Source organism: Aythya marila (genome assembly GCF_965140915.1).
Source record: "Aythya marila genome assembly, chromosome: 1".
In the NCBI taxonomy this organism is placed as follows: domain Eukaryota; kingdom Metazoa; phylum Chordata; class Aves; order Anseriformes; family Anatidae; genus Aythya; species Aythya marila.
This window is the reverse complement of record NC_139042.1, coordinates 181,188,274-181,213,540: the sequence shown is the minus strand read 5'-3', so window position 1 is coordinate 181,213,540 and position 25,267 is coordinate 181,188,274. Positions and strand designations below refer to the sequence as shown.

The following is a 25,267-nucleotide window of genomic DNA, read 5'->3' as shown; positions in this document are numbered from 1 at the left end:
TGCTTACACCAGGTTCTCCTTAGCATTAGGAGTTAAAAGCCATTTCCAGTAAACAGAAGTGGTGTTTTGCAGAACATACTAGGCTCTGTTCTCTAGTTAAAGGCTTGTTTTCAATCATAAATGGATTGGAAGGTAGAGTTTCTTTCTGAATGCAAAAGAAAAACAACAACAACAACAAAACAATGACCTGCAGTCATTTGTGGGGGCTTGATTTGGTCAGTAGAACACCATATTTTCCCCTGATCTGTACAGCGTTTTTCTGGGCCACCAGGTCATCTTTGTCTCACAGGAAATATTTTCCCTTCCCTCAGTTCAAATCTAGCCATGTGTGTTGAGGATTGGACAGTTACAAAATTTTGCATGAATGATGCAGAGCAAGGGGTAGATCTGCTGCTAGTCAGAAATCCCTAGAAATTTTCCCATGCAAGCTAAAAAAAAAAAAAAAAAAAGAAGCGAGAATCCTTGTCCTTCTTCAAATAATGGATGCAGCAGAGGAAAACCAGTTGTGATACTGATGAAAGCTGCCTGCTCTATTTCAACACAGGACGCAGGTATGCCAGCCAAACAGAATGACAGGAAGAACATGGCAATTCTGTCACTGATACACAATCCATGAGGTGAAGCAATGAGACTGCTCCACATAACCTGAATGGCAAATGTTCAGTGGAAGTGACATGGACCAAGCTGTGAGGAGTACAATTAATTCTAGGATAAGAGCTTAAGGTATCATGGAGTAGGAACTGAGCTTGATGTGAGGTTAAATATACTAAAACAAAACACTAGATCACAAAACAAGAAGCAGGTGCTCCTAGGCTGGAAACAGCTGAGGAAAATCTGTGCATATAGATTTCAGGATGATGCACTGTAAGGTGCTGGCATCTGCACAGGAGGGAAATGCGGTGAGGTGAGGTAAGGCTTAGGTACACCACCTGAGTCATTCCTGCAGAAGCAATGGGATTTTTCAAGGGAATGTTGTGTTCAAATCTCATCACCCATGTTCAAGATCAAGAAAAGTAAACAAAAAGACTGTGAATTGGTTGTGTACCAATCCAAATGAAACATGGCCTGAGCAATGATACAACTATTGCCTATGCACACCCGCAGAGAACACCAGGGAAGGAGAAGGGCTGTTTAGTTGAAGGACAATGTTGGCACAAGAATAAACAGTCCAACATCAAATGTAGGCTGGGGGTTAAAAGAAAGTTTTAAGACATCAAGTTTGGAGACAGATTTCCAGGTAGAATAACTGGGCAAACAAAATAGCTAATTTTGTTTAATAGCTTGCTCAGCTCACAGAAAGGGTAATCTGCAGTAAATACATCGGCAGGGAACCTGCCTTACCCAGGAGGGCTCTTCACTACTAGGCTCCTAATAAGCAAGCAGCAATTATTTGAGGGTAATACCTACAGTCCCTTGGCAGTGGAAGAAATGCACACAAATGTTGGTGTTTATGTTGCTGTGGAGATAGTGATCACCCTCAGTAGATCCATGCTGCTCCCCTCCTCTTTTTTGCTTGCCCCATATTAGACTGTAAGGATTCAGCTCTTCTATATCCTAGCCTGATCACTACAATACTTTAAAACCTTCATATAATTTAGGCTTCGTTTCCTAAACTGGACCTTCGTATTTTATAAAACAGCATAAAACAATTATGGCTGGCTATAACTTGACTTTAGCAAGCGAATCAAGTCTAAACTTGCTGTAGGAGATAAGTCCTCTGTCAGGAACCAAAGTGAAGGTTTTCATAGATGAGTGTGTCCAGCTCGCTGAGCCATCTGGCAAAGTATCTTCACATATACAGTTTCCCACCCTCCTGTGATTACTTGTGGAGTTCCCACAATGTGTGAAAATATGCAACTGCTATTCTGTTCTCAAAACTGTCAGGATATTTTTGCTTAGTAAGAACTGACATGACAGTCTAAAAAAGGCTCTCCCTTCTTTATTGCTTGTATCTTCAAACAGAATACAAAATAGCTGAAATTTAATTAACAGTCATTTTCTTTGGAGTAGCCCCAGAGAGCTATTGGGAGGGCTGGGAAAGCCAATTCTTACTGGTTATTTGCGTTGTAAGTGATTGCATTTGAGAATGAATTAATGGAAGATGCTATGCATAGGGATTTGCAACCAGAGTATCACTAATTCTGTGATTCGTGGTATCCAGAATATGCCATACATCATCTAAATAGATCATGGGATTTCTTACTCTCATAAAATAGCAACTAAACCAAGAAATGATGAATCTGCGTGCAGGCTGGTGCAACATCCCCTATCCAAGTCATCAGAAAGCCCTACATGTGAAAACATGGGCATGCTGCAATCCCTTTAGGTATTAATAAATGGGAAATCTAAGTGACTGGTCAGAAACTACTCCCTTTTTTGACCCAAAAGGACATGTCATTTCCAAGTCAGCAGTGAAGATTCCTACAGGTTTAACTTTAGATAGGTGACTAGTCTTATCAACATTAATAGGATCGAAAGTATTTGCTGAAATAAGCTGTAGATCCGGGGCCACAATTTGTACAGTAAGATCTTCTCAGTCAAACTCTTAGCTCTTCTCCATACAGCATTGAAGAGAGGCTACACTTAAGGTACCAGATGAACTCACATATTTCTAAACATGCAACCTTTAAGTATGCCAACAAACTGGAAAAAAATATGTGAAGATATAAGAAAAAAGCGATGGACTACAGGACACACATTGTGCTGTGGTTTGGTCTGATTTTCTCTCCCTCAGCCTGTGTTTTTCTCCCTCTGCAGTGTTTCAGGGATAGGCCAACACTTGCCTTGTCAGCACAGAGCTCCCCCAGTTCTCTGCACCTGCAGACTAGATTATCAACTCGTGCACAGGTGGAAGGAGGAACTGCTTACAGGAAAGACTGAAAGTGGTCTAATGCATAAATATGTGCTGGCTGGATCAGTGGTGACAGAAGAGAGATGCAGTCATCTATAAAGATACAAACATTGTGGAAGAAAAAGAATTAAGCTGATACAAATGGTTAAAGCGAGAGTAAAGGGATGGAATTCAATAACGGAAAATATGAACTGAACATCAGGGGAGAAACACTTTGTCAGAAAGATCTACTGTCCTGTGGTATCATCTCCCACAAGAACAGTCATTGCCTGAGCCCTTTTTCCACAAGACATGGTAGAAAGTATGTTGGAGGGAGCAAAACTATGAACACGATGACCTAAGGCTTACTTTGTGCTTGTAACACAAAGCAGTTTGGATTTTCTGTAGTTTTGACATTTCTTCCTCACTGGTGGAAGACCCCAAAATCACACACATGTGTCAACCCCTTTGATTTGACTGAGTTTAATCCTAAATGCATCTAAAGGGGAAGCAACCTTTTCTCCTATAGAAGATTAGAAAGAGCAAGATCAGTACCATTAGTTTAGACAATTAGTTTAGACTTTTTGTGTTGTTGCACAAGCTGGAGAAACAAACAAAACAAAGCAAAACACAGAATCATATGGCAAAAAAAAAAAAGAAAAAAAAAAAGAGAGAGAGAGACCAGATGGTATGAACAGACACAGGATTGAGGCAAATATCCACAAAAGCACCAGAGACCATAGCTGAAGACTCCATGTGATTAGTTGATCAATCTACAACTACCTACGAACTACCTACGGAAGGAATGCCTTGAAGTTAGATTAGAGGTTAGGAGGAAATTCTTCACTCTGAGGGTGGTGAGGCACTGGCCCAGGCTGCCCAGAGAAGCTGTGGGTGCCCCATCCCTGGAGGTGCTCAAGGCCAGGCTGGATGGGACCCTGGGCAACCTGATCTAGTGGGTGGCATCCCTGCCTATGGCAGGAGGGTTGGAACTAGATGATCTCTGAGGTCCCTTCCAACCCAAGCCATTCTGTGATATGATTCTAAGTTCAATGTAAGTAAAACCCACATACATGTATTTCATATGTTGTAAGGACAAGAAGTTGGACAGAGGGAGACTGAAGAACGGAGAGTAACTCTGAATGGGATACATTTTAGAAAACTGGTTTCTCTACATTAACTGTTAACAAATAAGAATATGATCAATACCCATTCACCGTGCACGTTCCAAGATAAAGATGATTGTTTCTAATTGTGTTTTTTTTTTTTAAAAAAAGGTTTACATTTTGATTTGACACTAATTTAGAGTAGGATTCTTTGAAGTAAGCAGTTACCAAATAAAAGTGTAACAGCCTAGAGCAGAATGAGACATTTTGCATTAAAAAAAAAAATCAAACAAAACCAACCAAACAAAAACCACCAAGCATTTTATTTCTATGTATCATATAGTATAAATTCTCTTCTCAAGTTAACTCTGAATTCAGGCCTGTCTACATGGTAACACGGTCCTTCTCCTTCTTTGCAAGTGGTAAGTGAAAGGAGAATCTGTACAAAGTGTTCCTCCTGCAAACCAGAAAGTTTACAGTCTCACAAGAAAGTAAGACAGTGACATTTACTACAAAAAAAAGAAAAAAAAAAGAAAAAAAAGAAAAAAAAGAAAAAAGAAGCCAAGGAGATCTTCAGGGAGGGATCACTGCATCACTACAACTAAACTAACAGGCCTCCAACCTTTTTTAATTTGATTTTCAATTACCAGAAAGGTCTGAGTTTTCACATAGTACCCAGGTTACCAGAGAATAACAATCAAAGGGACGGGCTGCCTAGGGAAGTTAATAACTCATTTGCTCTGAGCATCACAACAAGCAGACCTACTCCACTGAAAAACGATCAATTTAAAAAATAAGGAAATAGGAGCAGATAAACTTTATCTGTTATGAATACCAGAAGCTTATTCCATTAAGAACAGTCTTTTCAGCAGCCATAACTATTTCTGCTGTAAATAACATGGATCCATATCAAATCGGAGCCAAAACTCCTTTCAGAATTCAACAGTATTTAGGTCATCTGCACTCTATTGACAGGCACTGAACTCTGAAACCATAATGATGTAGCTCAGCAACAGTGCATGACTTCCCACTAATGAGGCCCTTTTTCCATGAATAATGAGTATAGACATCAGCTCTGTTGCCAGGTACATAATATAAACACTATTTAACACACAGCTTTTAGTAAAGCAGTGTGTCTGCTTGCAGAGGCTGAGGTTTTGCACAGTGCAATCCAACTTTTTAGCCCAGGGTGGGGGCAGGCTGCTCAAGGAAATAATTTGTTCATATGTTATCAAAATACAATAAATCAGGTTTGGGCTCAGTCAAAAAAAAGGCAGTGGAGTGGAACCAACAGAAACTGCAGATAGGAAAGTATAAATGAGTTCATTGTTTTATAATCCAATAAATCTTACAACACATGAAGCTGATGAGTTCTAAAATGAGCTGAGACTCCCTGAGATGAGCCTTCTGAGACTCATGAGCTGTAAGAGTCATACTGGTTAAGCCTGTGCTTGTGGAGTCCTTGTGCATACCTAGCATATACACACACCTTTCTTTATATATGGCAAAAAAATGAGTTGAAAATGCATAGGCTCAAACAGATGAAGTAAAAAGAGTTTCAATTTTGAAAAGCCACATCTGTTATACTTCTGACCTCAGTTTTGATTATATCAGACGCTTTTGAGAAAACAAAACGCACCTTCAAGTTTTAGCATCTTCAAAGTGCCACCATAGTATTGTTTAAACCTAGAGATCAGTGCTTCACCATGCAAAAGCAGCGTTGGCACAGGAGTTTAATCTGAGATTTGGGAGGGCTTGATTTAATTTCCTGTTCCGCCACAGGTCTGCTATTTCCCAGAGTTATTAGTAGATAACTACATTAAAGACAAGGATGTGCTGAAGTCCCATGGTGCCTGAAGCCACAGTGAGAAGCTCCTGTCTCCATGGGCTGTTACACTTTTCTGCTTTTTGGTGTCCAGGCAAAGAGAACAAAGCTGATCAAAACCAAGACAGAAGCCACAGAGAAAAGTGTAGATGGAAAAGATGCAAGTGGTAAAAGAGGAGTTGTAAAGTGGGTGAGGAGATGTATAATGACCATCACTGCCCTGAAAACCAGACTGGGACAGCTAGTTAGGTGAGGTAGGAAAATGGCTTTGGGAGTGAATGGTACTGGCTGAAACAGGAGCCTCTGGTAGGAACTGGAAGCAAAAGAAAGCTGAAATTGACTGTGCAAAGCAGAAGTAGAAGGGAGTTCAGTAGACAAATGGGACAGAAGATCAACTAGGGATAGGCTGGAAAGGACGTGAAGTCTATTCAAAGAATCAAAGAGAGAGTGGCCAAAGCTCTGTGGTTACGGGTTCCAGTGCCCATACTGGTAGCCACGTATGCAACAGCACCTCAAATAGCCTCCATTCACCTCTTCAAAAACTTTTGAAGTTACAAGCCTTAAAATCTCTGCTTAAGTAACACTGGAAAAGCCATAAAATCTAGTAATTAAGGACATTTTAAAGGCAACAAGATAAAGCTAGAGAAAGAGTTAAGAAATATCAAAATGTAGGCTTTTGCACTTAATTCAGCCATTTGGTTCATGCATACACCAATCCTTTCTTCAGACAAGGTTTGAATAACATGCAATAAGAGTCTACAGAACCAAAACAGTCATTCTTTAAGCATCAACAGAAAGCAAAGAAAGTGCTGAAGAGCTACGAGTAAGTGAATTCCACTACTCTGCACAGAGAATGAAGCAGGGTTTGCAGAAAAAAAACACAACACACAGTATGTAATCTCTGGATCAAGGACTGTGTAAGGGGACGTATGAAGCTTGTGCAAGTCACTTTACTTACAATATTTCTGAAATTTTAAAGTTTGACTTTCTAAAACTTGACCAAAACATTGTTTTTCTGAGTACTGTATAGAAAAAATATAAATACATACGGACTTACCATCATACTTTGCTAAGACTGCCTGGACATCTGCATATGCTTGCAGTTCCAACAAAGCTTCTAGCAGGTTTTCATGGATGTTGAACATGCTGAGCAGAGGAAACTCCTTCATCAACTAAAATCAATAACGTATGAAAGGGTTAGATTATTGACATGGAAAATGGTTTCATGTTCAAAACGCACCAAGTTAAAACCCTTCAGTTCCCCACATTCCTGACTCTTTCCCAGAGTTCACTATTACCTCAGAAATTTCTGAGCTCTAAACAGACAGTGGAGCAGGTTTCTTGACAAAATATGCTTAGCATAGGATGCATTTAATCCTTGAATCAGGTGTACAGGAACAGGAATACTCTAACAAGCCATGTAAAGAAAATAGTTCCAGGTCAGCCTTGGTCTTTATGACAATATTAAGTTGGATATGAAAACTGTCAATTAATAAACATACTTCTGAAGATACAGAGAAACTGATGAGAACCACCAAATCTTAATCTCGCAAACAGAGAACAGGATGGAAACAAGAATGGTGAAGATTCACCAGGAATTTTAGAAAATAAGAAACAGGTAATGTCTGTAGCTTCTTCCCTCTTTAAGGAAGATTATCAGATGTGCAACGTGCAGAGAAATTCTTCCTTGTACATTAAATTCTTGCCTGGCACATGTTAATGTAAGAAATAATCTGTCCTTATGGGCTAAGTCTGTCTAAATTTGGCTCTTTGGGTAGCACTGACTCTGTTGCACTTTGAGGATTACTAAAGTATCAAAAATGCAAGGACAGGAGTGTTTTGTATAATGGATTATACAAATTTCTGGTGCGAACCATGATCACTGAGACAGAAGCTGATTCACTGAATTTGTGATTCCAGTGGGATAGGGATGGGCATAAAGTTCCCAGCTGAAATGGATGGAGCTGAACCTGTGAGGAACACACACACACAAAAGAAACTGTGTAGTTTACAGGCTTTCCTTCTTCTCCAGTGTTCCGAAAAAAAATGGACCACAGGTCTTGGTGCTTATCTAGATAAAAAAAAATGACCATAAAAATAAGAAGTTTAAGTCTTTGCTCACGAAGAAAAATAACTGCAGGTGAAAATTCACACAGCTGGCTCCATCAGTTATGGATCCAGCATGGCACCTACTACTTCTCAGTCTTGTCCTTACTGACTGCTGCATATTTAACGGTCGAAGCTACTACTTGGAAGGAAAAAGCATGACAGAATCTAGCCCTACGTAAAAAGTGATTTAAAGCTCAGAATGAGCATATTGCAAACAACCCCTTCAAGGGATTAAGAAAGATTATCCCTCTTCATTGCAGATGAATAATGGCTGGCAGAAAAACCTTCCCTCCACGAGTGAAGAAAAGGGAAGAGCTGCAGCCAGTTACAGATGTGCCGTGGCCAGTAAAAGTTCCTACTCTGGTTCTGTTTCTCACTGACATCACTCACTGGTTTTTATTTTTTTTCAGCTTTAATTAGGTTCTGTCAGAGTGATAAACCTCGCCTGAGACAGCAGCAGAAGAAAGGTCACTGTCCGGCCTACCAGGCCTCCAGACTGACACGTGTTAATGAAGGTTTAATCTGGGAAGGGCTCAATGTTAGCAAGTCCAACTGAGTCAAAACGAACTCGGTTGATGCTGTGGTTACAAAAATAAAACACCTCTAACCAGCCACTCAGCTGTGCTAACGCTGACTTTGCACAAATGACAGCACGTTTGCTATAAATAAAAAAATAAGAGGAGAGGACATGAGCTCAGTTTTCTGCCATCTCAGGATGGACAACACACAGCTTTTACTGCGAATACTCTTCACAGTACAAATGTGGTTTTTGAGAAGCGTCCCAGAAAGTAACGCCACTTAGATGCAAGTGTATTACCACAGGTCATCTTTTAGGCCCCAGAGTGCGGGGAAACACTGGGGAAGAAAAAAAAAACGCCTCAGAGGTTACAACATTGGCCTGCTGGACGTTGAGGGCAGGCCAAACCCTGTGCCGTGCTGAGGAGCAGCAGAGAGCCAAGGGTCAGCTCCCATCTCCTCCCCAGCAGGCCTCATGCCCCACACCGAGGGGTGAAGACGGGCACCCCGTCCGTGAGCAGGGCAAGGAGAAGGCACCCTCGAGTTCCCCAGGCCATTACAGCACGGGGTTCTTCTCTGGCCTCCGGTTTAAGGAGACACACGGCTCCCTTTGCACCTAACTGTGAATTTTCTGTGATGTTAGAGACTAACATTGGCCAAGGTGTCCAATGATCAATTTTCATTCTCTTTTCATCTTTACTGTAACAGACACTTTTATATTAGTGCCAACCACTGCACTTAGAGACGAGACGAAAGCTCTACTGTCATCCTTCTCCATGACTTAAGACCTCAAGAGACAGCCATCAGATTCAGCACTTGACGTTTCTCACAAAAGCAACTGTACCTTCTTACCTCAATACTGCTTAGGACTACAGATTTCATTATAAAATGCTAATTATTAGACTCTCAGCCAGTATAAAGAGCTGTACTCCTCTGAGCTAAGCTTGCTTTCGTACCATATCAAAGCCAACACAACATGGCCACGCATGTATTACCGTACAACACGAGATGTTCAAGTAGATATCAAATGCATCATACCAAGTACATGCTCGCAAGGATTTTATTTTGAACTTGTCAAAATAATTTCTAGTGGCTCCATTAGCCCTTATTCTGTTCCAACTGCTCTGCACATTTGGGGAGGAACACATACACACACAGCAAGTGGAACTGCTTCTGTTGAAAGATTCATTAGCTGTACTGCAGATACACAGGAATGGCAGCTTTTGCAGGTAATTAGTAATTTTTAATTTTCACGATATTTTGGGAGTACAAGTTTGCAGAAGAAATCTGGAACTAAGTCTGACACAATCAGATATCTTATCGCTAGTCCTGGGAGGGCCGTAATTCCAGACTCACCCCAATCCATATTGCAGGGTGTAGTTTCAATGACTTTTTGATGGATACGAAAGAGTGATGATCACAAAATATGCTTTATGGTACAAGGAAATCCCCGTCTGATTTATTGGATGAGGAACAAGTTATACCTCCCAAAGAACAGTTAAATGAAGAGAACTCCCCTTCCTGAGAAAATTTCCATCATCAGTATTTTGTCATTTAGATGTAATTTTGAAACATTTTCAAGGAATGTAGTTTTAGCTGGTATATCTGTTTTCCTCCTGTGATGACATTAACCTCATGCATCAATTAGCAATGATACATCATTTGTGTAGGGAACAGCCTTGAGTTACAGTTTATGACTACGACTAGACCATGGGGCTCAAGTGAATACAGAGGTGGATAAATGAATGATCTTATACATCACCTGGTGTTGACACATTTATTCTTTATTTGCATTGTGGCTGTACAAATGGCCACGTATTTTATGGGCAATGCACACAACCATTCACTGCTGCTTATATTCATATATTCTCTACAAGCATTTTAAAATCCATGTATTCAACTGAATGCATTTGTAGATATGAGTAAGTGAGTTCAGCTTACAAAAAAGAAACAACAACAAATAAATGAGAAATTCAGTGGGAATTTACAACCTTAACTTCGAGTCTATCTCTTCCCACTGTGGCTATGTGAAATGGTAAAATCTGCCTCCTAGAAGAGAAATGACTGAAGCTGCCATCTTCCAGGTGTGACTGTCAGCCACCAGCAAAGAACCAAGAGCGCACTGTGGATCGCACTGTTACGTTCACCAGCACTTTGCATAAGCTGCTTTCTGGTACATGACTGTCATCTGTAAGCACTGTTAACTGAACAAAGTAAAAAGGCAAAATATCACGCCATTTCTGAGCAGAAATATAGAAGACCCCACTTCTTAGGACTTCGTTATCTACAGCTAGATTTTCAGATGTCTTAAACTCTGTCTGAAGTTTGCCTTGGGCTGGAGGCACTTGAAACATCATTCCACATTGACTCTCTGATGTCTAATAAAATTAACTTATGGCTAAGTTTTTCTTTAGTCTAATATGACTAATATGATCTTTTCCTTGTATTCAGCTACTTTTCCCATAAAAGCTGCAGAAATTGGATGTCTTTAATATTTCCTTTCCTTTGACAAATTTTGTTGAATCTGAATGATGGATCAAATATTCCTTGTACTGAGAGAAACAGTTGAGACTTGATTTCGTAAGCTTTATTTTCCCAGAAAACCAGGCTAAAAACGATCTAGTAAAGAGTATTGTTGTAAACTCCCTAATATTGAAGCTAGATTACTAGCTGTAAAGAAGCTATCTGTCAGCCAACTTAATACAATGGAGCTGATTTGCAAAACCTGAGAACAGATATCACAAACCCCTGGCCAGCTCACCTGGCAAGGAGAGAAGAAATGTTGTCAGCAAACACAGGCTAGCACACAGATAGGCTCCACTTTACACTGTGGGATGGGACAGGTATAGAATTTAGCTGACATTCCATTTTTATTTGGCAAATGCAAGTTTAGCTCTAGTGTTCCAAAATATTTACAGATAATGTGTCTTTAATTCAAGGTAGGATTAGCAATTAGACAGTAAAGGAATAAATATCTTACTGACTACGCAAACTCTAAGGAAATATGCTAGAACATGCAGCATTGGAGGATGAAAGCCTTTGGAGTAAGACTTGAGTTCTTTAAGGAATATAATTATGAAAATGCTGTTATTTGGACTGTGTTGTAAAAATGCACATTCCAGGAATAAAAAGGATCTTGAAGGAAGACATGGCATGAAACCAGAAGAACACAAGTTGTTCCAGATGTACACTTACTACTAAATAATTGCATCACATAAAAGCAGTAAGAGAAATTATATAATTTTTGATATATCAAAGATCAGCAACTTTATAAAGCATGAAAATAAAGCGATTACTCATAGCCCTCTTCAGGAGAAAATCCTTTATTTATATTATCATGAAGTACTTTGCAGAAACCTTGCCATAGTTTTAGACTTTTAAATGCAATTAAAAGAAGGAAATGATCTAGTAACTCAAAAATGTGCTAGGGGTTTCCAAAGAGGTGGAGGAACACAATTAAAAGACATACAATGCCTCTGAACGAGGATTGATACAAGAGGATTGACAAAAAAGGAACCCAAGTTACCAGGGTCCCTGTAAGACCACATGACTACATTCCGTTTTCTGTCTTAATGGAATCAGAGTGCTGGAAACCCTTGGGTAAATACACTGAGTACGACACAAAATCAGATGCAATTGTCTGTGCTACACAGGATTTGATAACACGCAGTATATGCTCAGCAGGCTGAATATATGTTTCAACAAATTGTAAGGCAAACAAAACCTGACAGTGTAGTGTAGCTTTAGTACAGGAAGCAAGTACGCTGCTGTACAGGACACGTGCCCAGCACAGCCATTTTGCTCCAGCTGGGTGTAAGTTGTCGTTAAATATGTTCGACAAATCTTTTGAGAAGGCCCACATGTTCTGCAAGAAAAACGCCTGTTTTCAACACATGCCTAAAAGGCAATCTTTCATTGTAGTCACCTGCCTATTACAATTTTAAGCACAATTCATATGAGAAACATTACCATCAGTTTCAGGTTACAGACACCGAATTTCTAGTTTTGAGGGTTTTGCACAGGATGACAGGCATGACAGAAAGTGAGGGCTCTGACTCGCAGGTGGAGTGAAAGGACCAACAGCACTGGGGCAGTCACGGGAGTCTCCATTTTGTGTAAGATCCCATCCAGATGAAGGATGTCCTCATCTTCCCTCCCCCCAGTTTATCCACACTGTGCACAGCTGTTACAGAAGAAAATATGTTTGAATACAGAGGCATGTGGAAGTGTTTTCACTGTTAGAAATCAGTGTTTATCACTTGCTGTTACTGCAGCATTTGTGTGTCAGAACAGGAGTTAACCAAAGATCCTTCCCTGTGGGGGAGACTGGCAAACGTCGCTGCTCACATGAGCAGCGCTCCCCTGAAATTCATGAGGTAGCTCTTGGTCTTCTTGAACTCAGAAGAATTTTTGCTTCAAATTGTAATAAATGGCACGTTGAATGGATGCTACAGATTTTCACAAAGCTAGCATTCCACTCAAGGCAAAGGAAGCCTGCTTCACTTGACCTGTGTAACGCGCGCCAAAGACTGACTCACTAATCCTTGCCTAAAGCGCAGAAGTATTTGGAAGAGACAGACAGTAGCTGTGGGTGCAAACAGCTGCAGAAGCTGCATTGTTGAGTTGCTAGGGATCAGAACATCTCTATTAGCAGTCAGGACTCTTTCCTTTCACACTGCCTGATGACACAAAGTACAGAAAATCGTTCTAGTTATATCTTACCCAAGAGCACTCAGCAATGCACACAGAAACAGAAAATTCAAGATAATGTTGAATAAAAAACAGCATTCAAAGTCCAGTAAAAGAGGTTGCCAAGGAAGTACGCTAGATCTGAAGAAGTGGCACACAAACAAAAATCACTAGTGCTGCTGGTGATACAAAGATAAATAACCCAACCTCCCCTTATCATTAAAATAGATTCAGCGTGGCTGAGTATCATTTTGATGCTTCCAAATGGCATAACCTTTTAAACCACTTGAAAAGTTCAGGGCAGCCTCAGTGTTTAAACAGCTTATCAAGCGGCACATTGATATTCAAGCAGCTCTCTAGCAGTGCAAGCTGCTTAGACACTGACAGCCCCTTGGGATCTTCTCCGGCAAAAAAAAAAAAAAAAAATAGCTATTGCAGTTGGGCACCGAGATGAACACAAACACATCCAGCTTGAAATATCCTCAGCGAGATTCTCAGAGCTAGGTCCATAACAGTAAACTTCTAGGCCCTTTAAAAATGAACTGAAGAGTAATTTCTCAGCAGACATCACTGATCCCAGAAAGAAAGTGTGCATTTCTGACCCTGCAATGAGGTGACTCCGCATCGGGACGCAGTGCTCCAGGTGGGGCCTGGCAGGGGCAGAGCAGAGGGGGGCAATCACCTCCCTTGACCTGCTGGCCATGCCTCTCTGGTCCTTCTCTGCAGGGCTGCTCTTGATGAGCAGGTAGTAACTATACTTGTTAAGACCAGAAAGCAGTTATCACAGAAGTGCAGGGCTGTGGTGTAGGAGATATAAACGCTCCAGAGAGCAAGTTTGTTTCATCTCCCTGTTCAGTTCATCCCCTAGCACGCTTTCTGCCCGCCTCCCTTCTCTTTCATAAGCACACATCGCCCTTCAGTGACAGCCTGCTCATTCCACAGCCCAAATCTTCCCCAGAGCAATCCTAAGAAGCTAGACCCAGGGAAATTCAGCAGCGCAGCCATCCGCGAAGTACAGAAAGAAGGGCCTCTGCGTACCCTCCACACCCCCTCTGCTTTCATTCGATGGAAAACACAAACCACAAGCCCAGCACACTGATTTTCATCCACTGTGAAGGTGAGGGAACGAGCAGACAGACAGCAGCTGGTACAGAAAGCTATCCTTGCTCCTCGGCACCCGGTTTGTCTTTCAGCATTATCCCCAGTGAAGATGTAACGTGACGGGATAGCGAAGGCTCCTCCCAGCCACCACCACGGCCTTTCACCTCTGCACACCCCAGGTTCTCCAACCCCCTTTGGAACACGCTGCTTTAAAATCGTCCTGACATCATCAGCACAAGAAATAAACCAACCAGCACCGCAGGCTTTTTCCTCCGGGACAGGACGAGAGATCTGGTTCCCCCGCACACCGCACCGTGCTCTGCGTAAGGAGGAATAAAAGCGGGGTAACTCTGGTGACGGGGCTGGAGTTACTCCAGCCGTACGCTAATCAAAATGAGGTCACGAGTTAACTCCGTCCATACAAATAGTGACAACTGCTGGTTTCTATAGCGAAGCGTAGTAAATAGTTATCATCACAAACACAAACAAAGGCAGAGCACCTATGTGTGCCTCAGCTACACATCGCCATGGCAATTACAGCTTACTGACTCTGAGCAATTCAGCTCAGCTAAATGAATGAGATCAAAGCAGCGAAGCCAACACCACAATGCTTCCTCAAAATTGATTACAGAAGCGACAAATTCCTAACAAATCACTGTTTTTGAGTATCTTTAAAAAAATGCCAAAGAATAGGATTTTCCTAACAGCAGCATGTATAACCAATAACCCCAAATCTTATTAAAGCCACCACCAACTCATTTTCTTTCCATTAAGGTGTTTTAAGCAGGATCTCCCTCTTTTCTGACATAAAATTGAAATAAGACAATGTAATCCATCAGTAATGTCCTCAAGATGGCCTTATATATGCAACGAATTAAAACACTCTCAAATATTTTATTTTTTCAAAGTGGCAAAGACTCACTACATCCCAATCATATTTCCCAGATGGTGTCATGAACCTCTTAACACTTCATTTCCATCATGTTCCATGTCTTGAGAAATCTGTTTTCAATCTCTCAAACACAAACAAGGCCTCCACCCTCTGTCCCCTGATGCTGGATCCAGCAGTCCCCGGCCAACTTATTCTTCATATTCTTCTTAGGGTGAATAAATCCATCTCCTCCCTCATCAATCACGCAGAAACCACCAATGACACATTCATGTTCAAACTGCTTCATAAATGCATTATTTATGTCATCCATGAAAAAATGGTGGCTATGCATTCATCAGAAATAAATGGCTCCATGTCAGTCTAAGAAAAGCGTCTGCAAAGCTGGTGTGACCCTACTCGTGCTTTTAATGGACTGGAGATGTGACCCTGAGGTACTGTTGCTTTTATATTTCACCTAGGGACCTGCTAATTCTCAGCTCTGCTCAATCACAACAAAGGTCTCTAGAGGAGTTTAAATGTGGTTCTGAGGATTTGGCTAAGTGTCTTTATGTGGAAAAATACCGAATGCATTGATCTGAGATGAAGCTCTAGAAGCTGACATTCTGTCTTTCTACCTCCTTTGTCTTGCATCCAGTCCTTTTGTTTCAGCATGGTGTTAGAATCACAGAATGATCCATTTTATGTTCCTACTGAGGAAAGTGTTTTCAGTCCTTCCAGTGCCTAACAAATGATGACTTTGGGTTTCCCTGTCATTGTCACTTGCCACGTTATACTTAACTTCAAAACCACCCGATTTTCTCTCTAGTAACAGAATAACCCATTTCTTATAACCAAAGTGTTCTGGGTCTCACTTTCCGTAAGAAACCTAGGACTGGATGGACCTGAGTCCCCAAATCCAGTACTCTGCATGCTGCTAGCCATATATATTGACATCAGCTGCAGAAGGGTTCACAAAAGGGTTCACTGTTTGACATAGCCCTATCTACAAATCACCAAACACATTCAGCAGCCCCTAGTAAGCTCCAGAAGTTGCCATAATTACGACGTGTGACATTTGAATGTGAAATTTAAGATCATATCTTTCTTTTATATTAGTGCCAGAACTGAGAATTCCAATGCTTTTCCACCTACATTTCGTACAGCATTGATTCCAGTGTGCCTGTGTAACAAAATTCATAAATAATCGTGGAGCTGACTGGACTGAAAACAACATTTTCTCCCAGCTGACTGCCTTGACCGCAAGGCTGCAAACCCAGGTCTTTCCTCCACATTCCTCTTTCTAGTTACACAACAGTTCGGTTTCGACAAGTTCTTTTTCAACACCTCTAACTGGGAGCCTGGTGATTCTGGGGGAGTGACAGCTGTGAGCTGTGTGTCCGAAAAACCTCGGCAAGAGACATGAAGTGAAAGTTGCTTCCCACTTGCCATCTGGCAGATTATTTAGGATGAGGACTAGCATCACGAACTCTGCTCAGTGGTTTCAAAAACCATCACCGAAGCAGACTTGCTGCCGTGGGTGAGGCAAGTCACCTCCTCAGAGAACTGTGTTCCTAATCTGCATGCAGGATGCCCCACCTGAAGAAACGCTGAGCACTCCTAGCTAACTCTAACGCTGAGCCTTTTACACACTTGGAACATGTACAGTGCCTCCTGGAGTCTGCTGCCCTTCCTGCCATCCCCCACATTGCCACTGTTTGAGGTTTCAAATTTATAGCCTACAAATTTGGCATACATCTTCCTCCATCTCAGGGGGGAAGTCAGTTTGTTACAGATTGTAACAAACAAGAATGGTTACTTGTTCTTGACATCTCAGTAATAGGTTTTGCATGAATAAAGAACGCTGTCCTCAGGTCTGTGTAGTGTGACAAACAATGACAGAGCCAAACTGCAGCTTTGTAAGAGAAAACAGAATACTTAAGACATATTTATTAAGTTTGCTGCATTCATTACATGTCCTAGTGGAAGAGGGAGAATTCAGGGGAAAAAAAAAAGTTACGTAACTTTATGATCAAATAATTAAAGACTGCACTCTAATGCACACATACCAGGACGGGAAATTCAGTCTGTATGGGCAACCATCCCTCTGGCATTGTGATTTCATAGTATTGCTTTTGCAATCTTATAAATGATCTGTTAACTTAGTCTTTATGTACATTACACATACAAAATGATCTTCAGCAGTACTGCCTGCTGCAGGAGTGGATGCTAACTTGTAAGCAAGTGCATATCATCTCTGTGCTGCTATTACCTACATATCAAAGCAGAACAAACAAACAAAAAATCCAAACTCACATCTCTCATCATTTTCACTGCTTCTCTGGTCCTTCCCAGCTTTCTTGCACACATTGCCAGCCTCCTCTTAATATAAACTAACACATTAGTGTCCCTTCCTGCAAAAAAGTAAAGAGACATAATTGACACAATTAATAACAACATAATTAAGATTAAAAAAATATTTTTAAAACTAAGTTCTTTTGATATTCTAACACAAAAGGAACAGTTTTCTAAACATTTTTGTTATTTGCTATCATGTAATAAGAAGTTACCAAATTCAGCTGACTTAAATGTGACATAACCACTGAAATCAGTGGAATTACTCTGGATATATGGTGGTTTAAATAAGGATCCACACGCTGGCTGTACACCTATGAAATATAAGTGGATCTGAAGGTAGAGAGCACTGTAGGATATTAGACAGACCATCAAGTAATCAGGCAGGGGAGCGGAACCCCTACGAAGCTAACACTGACACAAAAACTCTGTGGTTATACAGACAGCATTGAATTACTTACCAACTCACATATTTGGTTTAAACAACAGCATCCATGAAACTACGTGTGTCTTATCTGCCTTTTTTTGTAAGTTTTACACGTGTTAATAGGAGATGCAGCAAATCAGATCCTCGGTTTCACTCCACCAGTCTTTTTGCCTACTGATTATAAGTACACCCTGACCCTCCCTTTTGCTGAGCCTTTACTTGTTATCCTGTCACCATCTTCAAATTCCTCATGCAGCTAATTATGGATTGCAAACTAGTGTCTTTCAGATACGACAATCCAATATGCTGGAAGGTGCCCTGACAACAAAGAAGACAGACACTAACCAGCTACAGGAATTGGTCTCTTGGAGAATCCTTACTCTTTTGGTGATCCTTGGTTTCTCATCCTCTCCCTGTAATTTCAATGTGAACTTTTAACGTGCTTCTGGACCAACAGGAAATGTGCAGACAGGTAATCAGCTATAGAATTACCATATCCAGAAAATATAGGACACCTGCTACAAATTATCTTCATGTACACTACGCAGTCTATAAAGATTCGTTTGTTCCTAACATTTTGAAGTCTTTCATAATAAGAACAAGATGTGTGCTGAACGCATTCCAAGTGCCTACAAATTGTTTTAAAGCTGTGATTACAATTTTCAGATAGATCAAGCAGCAGGCTGAACGGTCTGACTTGAGAAGAGAAAATAAATAAGGGAGGGAAGGAATTTCATTAGCTATATTTTATATTATGTAATTCCTTATCTCTGTATTGTTTTCTATATATTTAATAAACAATTTATTAGTTACATCTGTTTCGATATGTTTATATAGTGTAACCAAGAGTTATAAATTTCAGGCCACGCTCCCTTCCAGACATTTCAGAAGGAATGGTCAAAACACATTTACTTGTGAAATCAAGACAACCTTTCAGGCCAAAGTTTTCAGAGGTGACTAATGATTTGGGGTGACTAACGTAAGCCACCTTAAAAAGAAGACTGTCTGCACCTTCTATAAACCAGCATCTTTTGAAAGAGGTTAAATTGGGTACCCAAAGTCTGCATCTACTCTTAAAATTCATTGTCTAACGTAAGATACTGTATGAAAGATATGTGAGTATAGAGAAATATGGGACAATATGCTGTTGTTCAAAAATTACAGTGTTTTTCACTCCTTACAGATGAAACACCCTCTTTTTGTCCCAAGGTCAACCTGAAGGACTAGAGATGGCACAACAGATATTTCAGAACCATGTTGCAACTGCAAGATGAGGAAAGGAACTGTGGTCTCCTTACAGACATATTTATCCATGGTCCTCGTTTTCCTGAAGAAATGTGAGCTGCCCACCTTTTTAGCCATGCAAGTCCAGCATATAATGTAAGGAATCCTACACGAAGCTCTTGTGTGTAAGGCACTGTTTGAGACTGGAACTTCTCTAACTTCTGTAGGTGCTCACTGAGGTTATTGGTGGAAGAGGAGAGGAGTGGGACAGTCTAGCCCCTCTACCAAGCAATGGTCAGAGCTGGCCATCACTTTTCAGCCCCTCCTGCTCTGTGGCAGCGTACTTAATTCTGTGATTCAGCTTTTTGCTTACTCTGCTGTAATGCTGGAGGTTCGGGGTGTCAAACTGGATGCTGATGGTAGTGATACGTACCATCTAGCACACACAGGTTACAAAGGCACCATACTTACGTTTGCCTGCACAAACTTTATCAGGATATCTTGGACATCTTGCTCACCAGGATAAGCATCACGACAGTCTTTAATCACTTTTATTGTGTATTTTTCATAGAACTGCTGTCATTTTCTGTGCTTAGGATGGATTGAGGGCACAAATCAAGGTTTTGTGGACAACCATAGGCCTGCTAGAACCTGAAAACTGCTTCAAGGGCTCAGCTGCTCTCCATTTGTTTTTCTCCAAAAATAAATGAATCATCATAAATGTATCATCCAAAATATCATTTGATATCCAACAAACGTTTAAAATACTGCCCCCAAGATTTATAAAAACTCAGGCTTTCAGGTATAAACTTGTGTGCACTTCTGAGACCAGAGATGACAGACAATTTCACTACGCACAGTTTTTATCAGCAATCTTTGACTTATGTGGAATAGCTAGAGGCTGTGAATTCAGGTCCTGAGAAACTTACAGATACCCCAAATATGTCCGTGCTTGTACTTATGCAATTCATTGGTATTATGTTTGTCTGAGGTAGCCATTGTAGATTAAAAATAATCTAGATCTGTTTGCTTTATTTATCTTTTTGTTCATTTACCGGCACTGAACACTCATCTATTTTCTTGGAATTAAGAAACACCCAGTAAATATCATTACAGCACCTACATCTCCGCACTCAGAACTTTAAAAAACTAGACTTTTAATTACAGCACTAAATTATTCCAGTTGTTAATTTTTATGTTTCTGTGACCTTTCTTAACAAATGCACCTAGCTTTTCAAATGCCACCCTGGTGAATGGGTCTCATTAGCTTTCACACAACAACGTGTGGTACGTGTTTATCCTTACAACTGATGGACATCGCTGGCAAAGCACTTTGGCCCCGTTTGCATCATTCTTTACTGTTTTTACTGCATGAGCTTATGTTTTCAAAACAGCTAAAGGCATTTCGGTGCAACTTCCTAAATCAGTCTCCATCATTTTCTGAGTATCAAACCTCTTTTGGCTCTGCAGCCTTCTCCTTTCTATTAAGTAAATGCTACATATTTTCTGCCACGACAGAAAAGATGCATCTGTAATCTCAGTATTGCCAACTCAGTAACAGAATCAGGCAAAAACACTGAAACAGGATATTCTGTTGGCTCTAGGAACATGGCTCTAGGACCACATTCCAGACAATGTACTGAGTGCACAGTTCTGAGAGGGGAAAAAACAAAAACAAAAACAAAACAAACCCCTAGACTTCTCCCTTTTTAGAAATAGCTATTCCCTCCAATGAAACTTACTGTGTTGGGCTTCGTACTGGGCACCGTGATGCTGCAATTGCTGGCTGCGCCTGTAACAGCCCTCTCCAGCTTTCAGAGCCTGCTTGAACAGCTTCTCTGCTTCTACAATTGTTGTAGCTTCCTCTTCAGCCAAGAGAATGTAGGCAGTGGCACATCTGTAAAAAATGTCAGAGGAAGAACTGTGAAAAAGGTACTTGAAGTAAAAACAATAAAAAGCCATGCAGACTTTAAAGGATGTACCAATTACAGAGGCAAAGGAGTTTTGTCGATATACTGTTCTCACAAACCTTTTTAAATACTCTGACAATTTAGAATTTATAATTATCTGTGCTCCTTGTCTATTAAGGAGTAAAACCACAAAGCCATTCATTTCACCTCTTTAAATCTCTCTTTACGAATAGGGTGAGCTGCTGAATTGAGATGTCTCTCTCATTGACTATAGAGGGAGCCTAGGTAACTACTTGAGACTCGATGGCCACAGCTTTAACAGCTGAAATTAGATAGGATATAGGCTGTTGACTTCTGTCTGATACAAGTAGCTCATTACTGATGAGACTCTGCTTTATACAGAAACAGAATCAGGCTGCCGCTGCCACCTCTAATCGTGTTTCACACAGTCATCACTTGAGGAATAGGAAACAACAGGTCTGGGTAAAAAAGAGACTCTGTATGTGAGGAGAATGGAATAGGTGTATAGCTCACTGCAAGCAATAGCCTCTTCTGCTATATGCTCCTTCGATTAAACTGCTGTCCAGGAACAAACAGCTGTGTTTGTTGTTTTTGTTTTTGTTTTTTTTTTCCTTCTAATGAAACAAGTGAAGGGCAATCTGTAAGGCATCAGTTTATAAAACTCTAGAATGTGGTAATCTCAGACAGCAACCTAAGGGAGTCTCTCTGCCTGATGCACTCTGGCAGCATTTGTATAGTTTGCCATGCCAGTAAAGCTTCAGAGCACTGAGTTTACTGTGGGATCCCAGAATGCTACATTTCTGATTGAGAAAATAAATAACAGACTCAAAGAAAGTAAGTCCTCAAATATTACATCGTGTTCCCTCACACTATCAAATGAATATTTCAAAAGGTGTTTATGAGGCCCCTCCTTGTTGCTTCTGTTCAGGACAACTGAGAAATCCAAAAGGGAACTCTCTTGTCCCCATCCCACAAATAAACATATCATAAACTCATCAGGAGGCAACTTAATTAACACTTTGCTATGCTAACACAGGGCCCAAAGCCCACTGCCATCAGTGGGAAGACTCCCCATTGTCACCAGTGCCCTAAGGATCTTCTGTGTGGCTAGCACAACATGCAGCTGTGCTTTTTTTTCCTCCCATTGTTGGGCTTCCTGTGACAGGCCTATAATCATGGTTAAAAATTACTGTAGCAACCCCCCTGCCTTAAGCTATCATCAAGTGGATTTTTAAATGACAGAAAATAAATGCAAGTTTTGTTGTCACTCACTCATTCAATTCCAAAGCTTCATGTGCTGCAGAAATTCGGGCTTGAGGGTTTCTCTCTCTCCAGGCTTTTTGCATTACTATTCAACAAACCAAGCAGACAAGGGGTATATCAATCATTACAGCAGTAACAAGGAGAATCTATTGCATTATAACAACAGAATTTACTGTTTTCAGCCTGACTCACTCCAGAGCATTTGAAAGAGCTCAGTGACCACTCAAAAGATATATAATCAATGCGAGCTTCTGCCCCAGATGCTCAGCCTTATTCTTTCATTTAATTCACCTTTTTTCCATGAAAAAGTCTGACTGAGGAATCATGCTATCTGCATTGTTACATGCAGAGAGGGCAAGCAGCTTTTTCATCTGGGGGAGGTAGATTCCACGGGGCACAACAGAAAACAAGGACAGATGAGTTTCTTAGTCCAGTTCCTTAATGTGCTGTTGCTTTAGTAGCATGTTAAATGGAAACAACATCCAGGCTAATTGGACCACCTTGTAATTAGCCCACAGTGTTCAGAAAGTAGGATTCATGTTTCTCCTGTGTCAAAAAAAACACACCGTGTTCTCCTTTGTAATTATGCCCTCAGAATACTGCGCCCAACTGCCAGTGTGTCTCCTTTCTTAAGAGATCCTAAGATTTGTCTCTTCAGATGCAAATTCTGATGATAAAAATCATTGTTGTGCACTTTAGCTGAACCAAAATCTGCACGTGGACATAACAGTAAAGGCTTAATGCCACTAAATCTGCTTATATCAAATTCAGCTCTAAGCGTGTTGTTCCTTTTATTTATTTAATTATCATTTTACAGCGTTTCTAACTGCGGCAGGGTATGAAACACAGGACTCAGGTTTTACACAAGCTCTCCTCTGTCAGCAGAGACTAAATGGGGCCTGGATAATGTAACTCAGAATACTACACTGCAGCTGGAGGCAAATTAAGCTCTATCTGTTTGAAGCCACTGCAAGAACCAGGAGGAAAACATAAGCCTTTACACTTGTAAGTGGTACCTTGCATGACTTCAGCAAGAAACTAGAACAAAATAGTGACACAAATTTGATAGCTTATTCCTATATAGATACTTGTACAGATCTAGCATATTACCACAGCAACAGCTTTCCAGGCATGATCAAACTTTACCTTTCTTAATCTACCTGTGAGAACTGATGGCTGACTGCATTTTTTCTGCAGCAGTTCAAAATAATCATTAACCTACTAGCAAAAATGGTTGCTCACAACATCTCTTACTAGCATCTGCAGGCCGTAAATGATCCGTGTCACATGTGAAGAATGTCTGATGGTCCTGTGCTGAAAGATTCATATCGTAGTAAGTCAAGGGTTCTCTCCCTGTTACCCACGTATACCTGCAAACATGTCAACAGAGAGACAGTTTGGTTAATGAGGTCACATTCAGCAAAACCTACAGAAAAGTAGAGTCCGAGATGTTAGAAATGAAATGCTAGCCAATCTTCTAACCAACTGCATTTCACTGTACTGTGATGGAGCAACAGCAGTTGAACATGAGATAATGAGGATGTTGGAAAGTACTTACTGGCAATCTATAACACACGTGTTCAAGCATCAAGACTATGGGAAACCTAGATATTATTCATTAGGTTGTTTACTAAAACTGATTTGAACAGAGTTACTATATTAGCACACCAGCTACACTGCACTTAGGTGTTCCGGTTTTTCTAAGGACACCAAAAAAATGACAGAAATACCAAGTGCATGAATTTAAATTCCTTTTCATTGAGAAACATTTCACTAATGACAGAAAAAAAACCTGGTATGAGCACAGGTGTCCACAGTTGTGTCTCTTTTTGCATCCCTGAGTTGGATTAATGGAAATGTACGATTAAGGCCCTTAACCAGGTACCATACCTGAAGCTGTAACATCACAGCACTTACCGATTATATTCAGCTCCTCTGAACAGATTTAAAGGATTTCGCCAGACTTTGCATTCTGTCATAAACAGAAACAGACAATAATGAATCTCTCCCAAATTAAAATGCAACTTGAGGTTTAATAGAAACATCAGTTACCTTCTAATGAGCTTTAATTAACTTTTACTTTCTATAGGTGTGAAATGAAAAAATAAAGAGCATAAGAGATGCAGGTAAGCAGATTGTTCTTCCCTTTTTAAATAATAATTTCACTATAAATTAGTGTTAATAAATGATGTAATTCCAGACAAATAACCCCAACAACGCTCCAAATGCCAGGTGAAAAAGACAATACCAATTAGTGCTGGGACTCACATTTACCATATGGCAGATCTGAGAAGTAACACTGGGTTACTGCACTGAAAAACAGCAATTAACTCCATCCCTATGGACTTGTTATTTCTACAGAAAAACCGTGCTGCCTGGTTGATACTGTAAATCACTGAGAATCTCAGCTGCAACTGCCAGTTTTAATTCTTCCTTAGCTTATCCATCGCAACATCTGCTGACCTTACTTAAATTCCTTCAGAATCCCAGGGCTGACAAAGTAGTATCAAGTTGATTGGCAGAGAAAAGTTAATTGCAAAGGTTTGGGAACACCATAAACATTTCATCTACTTCTGTCAGGGAAAAAGAAATAAAATTCTTCATGGTACAGGTAGGAAGAGATAAAAAAAAAAAATCCACAACAACATCATTTAGAACAGAAGTAAAAAAAAAAAAAATCGGTTTCTATAGCTTTTGAAAAGCTGAGGTCTTAATTATAGCTTTTCTTGCTTTAATTTAACACCAGATCTGTTCTCTTGAGTTCACCAAAGACAATTCACTCCTGTGAAAGTGAAACCAGGATCAAACCCAGTATTTGCAGCACAGACTCGTTGTTTCACCACAAATCTGTTCCTGGATGACCCTCGTTCAGTGCTGTGCAAAAGCCAATCAGCAGCATTGGACTTGCAGTATTTTACCGTCTGCTTTCCATCACCAAAAACCAACCAGCACGTTTTTCCCAGTGAGGTTCAGTAACATCATTTCTAAAGAGATCTGCATCGGTTTTCAGGCAGGGTATCCAC

General features: G+C 40.5%; 1 protein-coding gene across 3 annotated transcripts in view; it reads right to left on the bottom strand.

Annotated features, from left to right (window-relative positions):
• ST7 (suppression of tumorigenicity 7) overlaps nucleotides 1-25,267 on the bottom strand; it is a 139,857-nt gene that overhangs the window by 28,521 nt on the left and 86,069 nt on the right. For all 3 annotated transcript variants that reach the window (XM_082771660.1, XM_082771659.1, XM_082771661.1), the window contains 6 exons: nucleotides 24,162-24,216; nucleotides 23,499-23,614; nucleotides 22,254-22,329; nucleotides 20,793-20,947; nucleotides 17,361-17,458; nucleotides 6,819-6,933 (listed from right to left, as the gene is read on the bottom strand). In XM_082771660.1, the coding sequence (XP_082627786.1) occupies nucleotides 6,819-6,933; nucleotides 17,361-17,458; nucleotides 20,793-20,947; nucleotides 22,254-22,329; nucleotides 23,499-23,614; nucleotides 24,162-24,216 (615 nt within the window). The remainder of the gene's footprint in view (nucleotides 1-6,818; nucleotides 6,934-17,360; nucleotides 17,459-20,792; nucleotides 20,948-22,253; nucleotides 22,330-23,498; nucleotides 23,615-24,161; nucleotides 24,217-25,267) is intronic.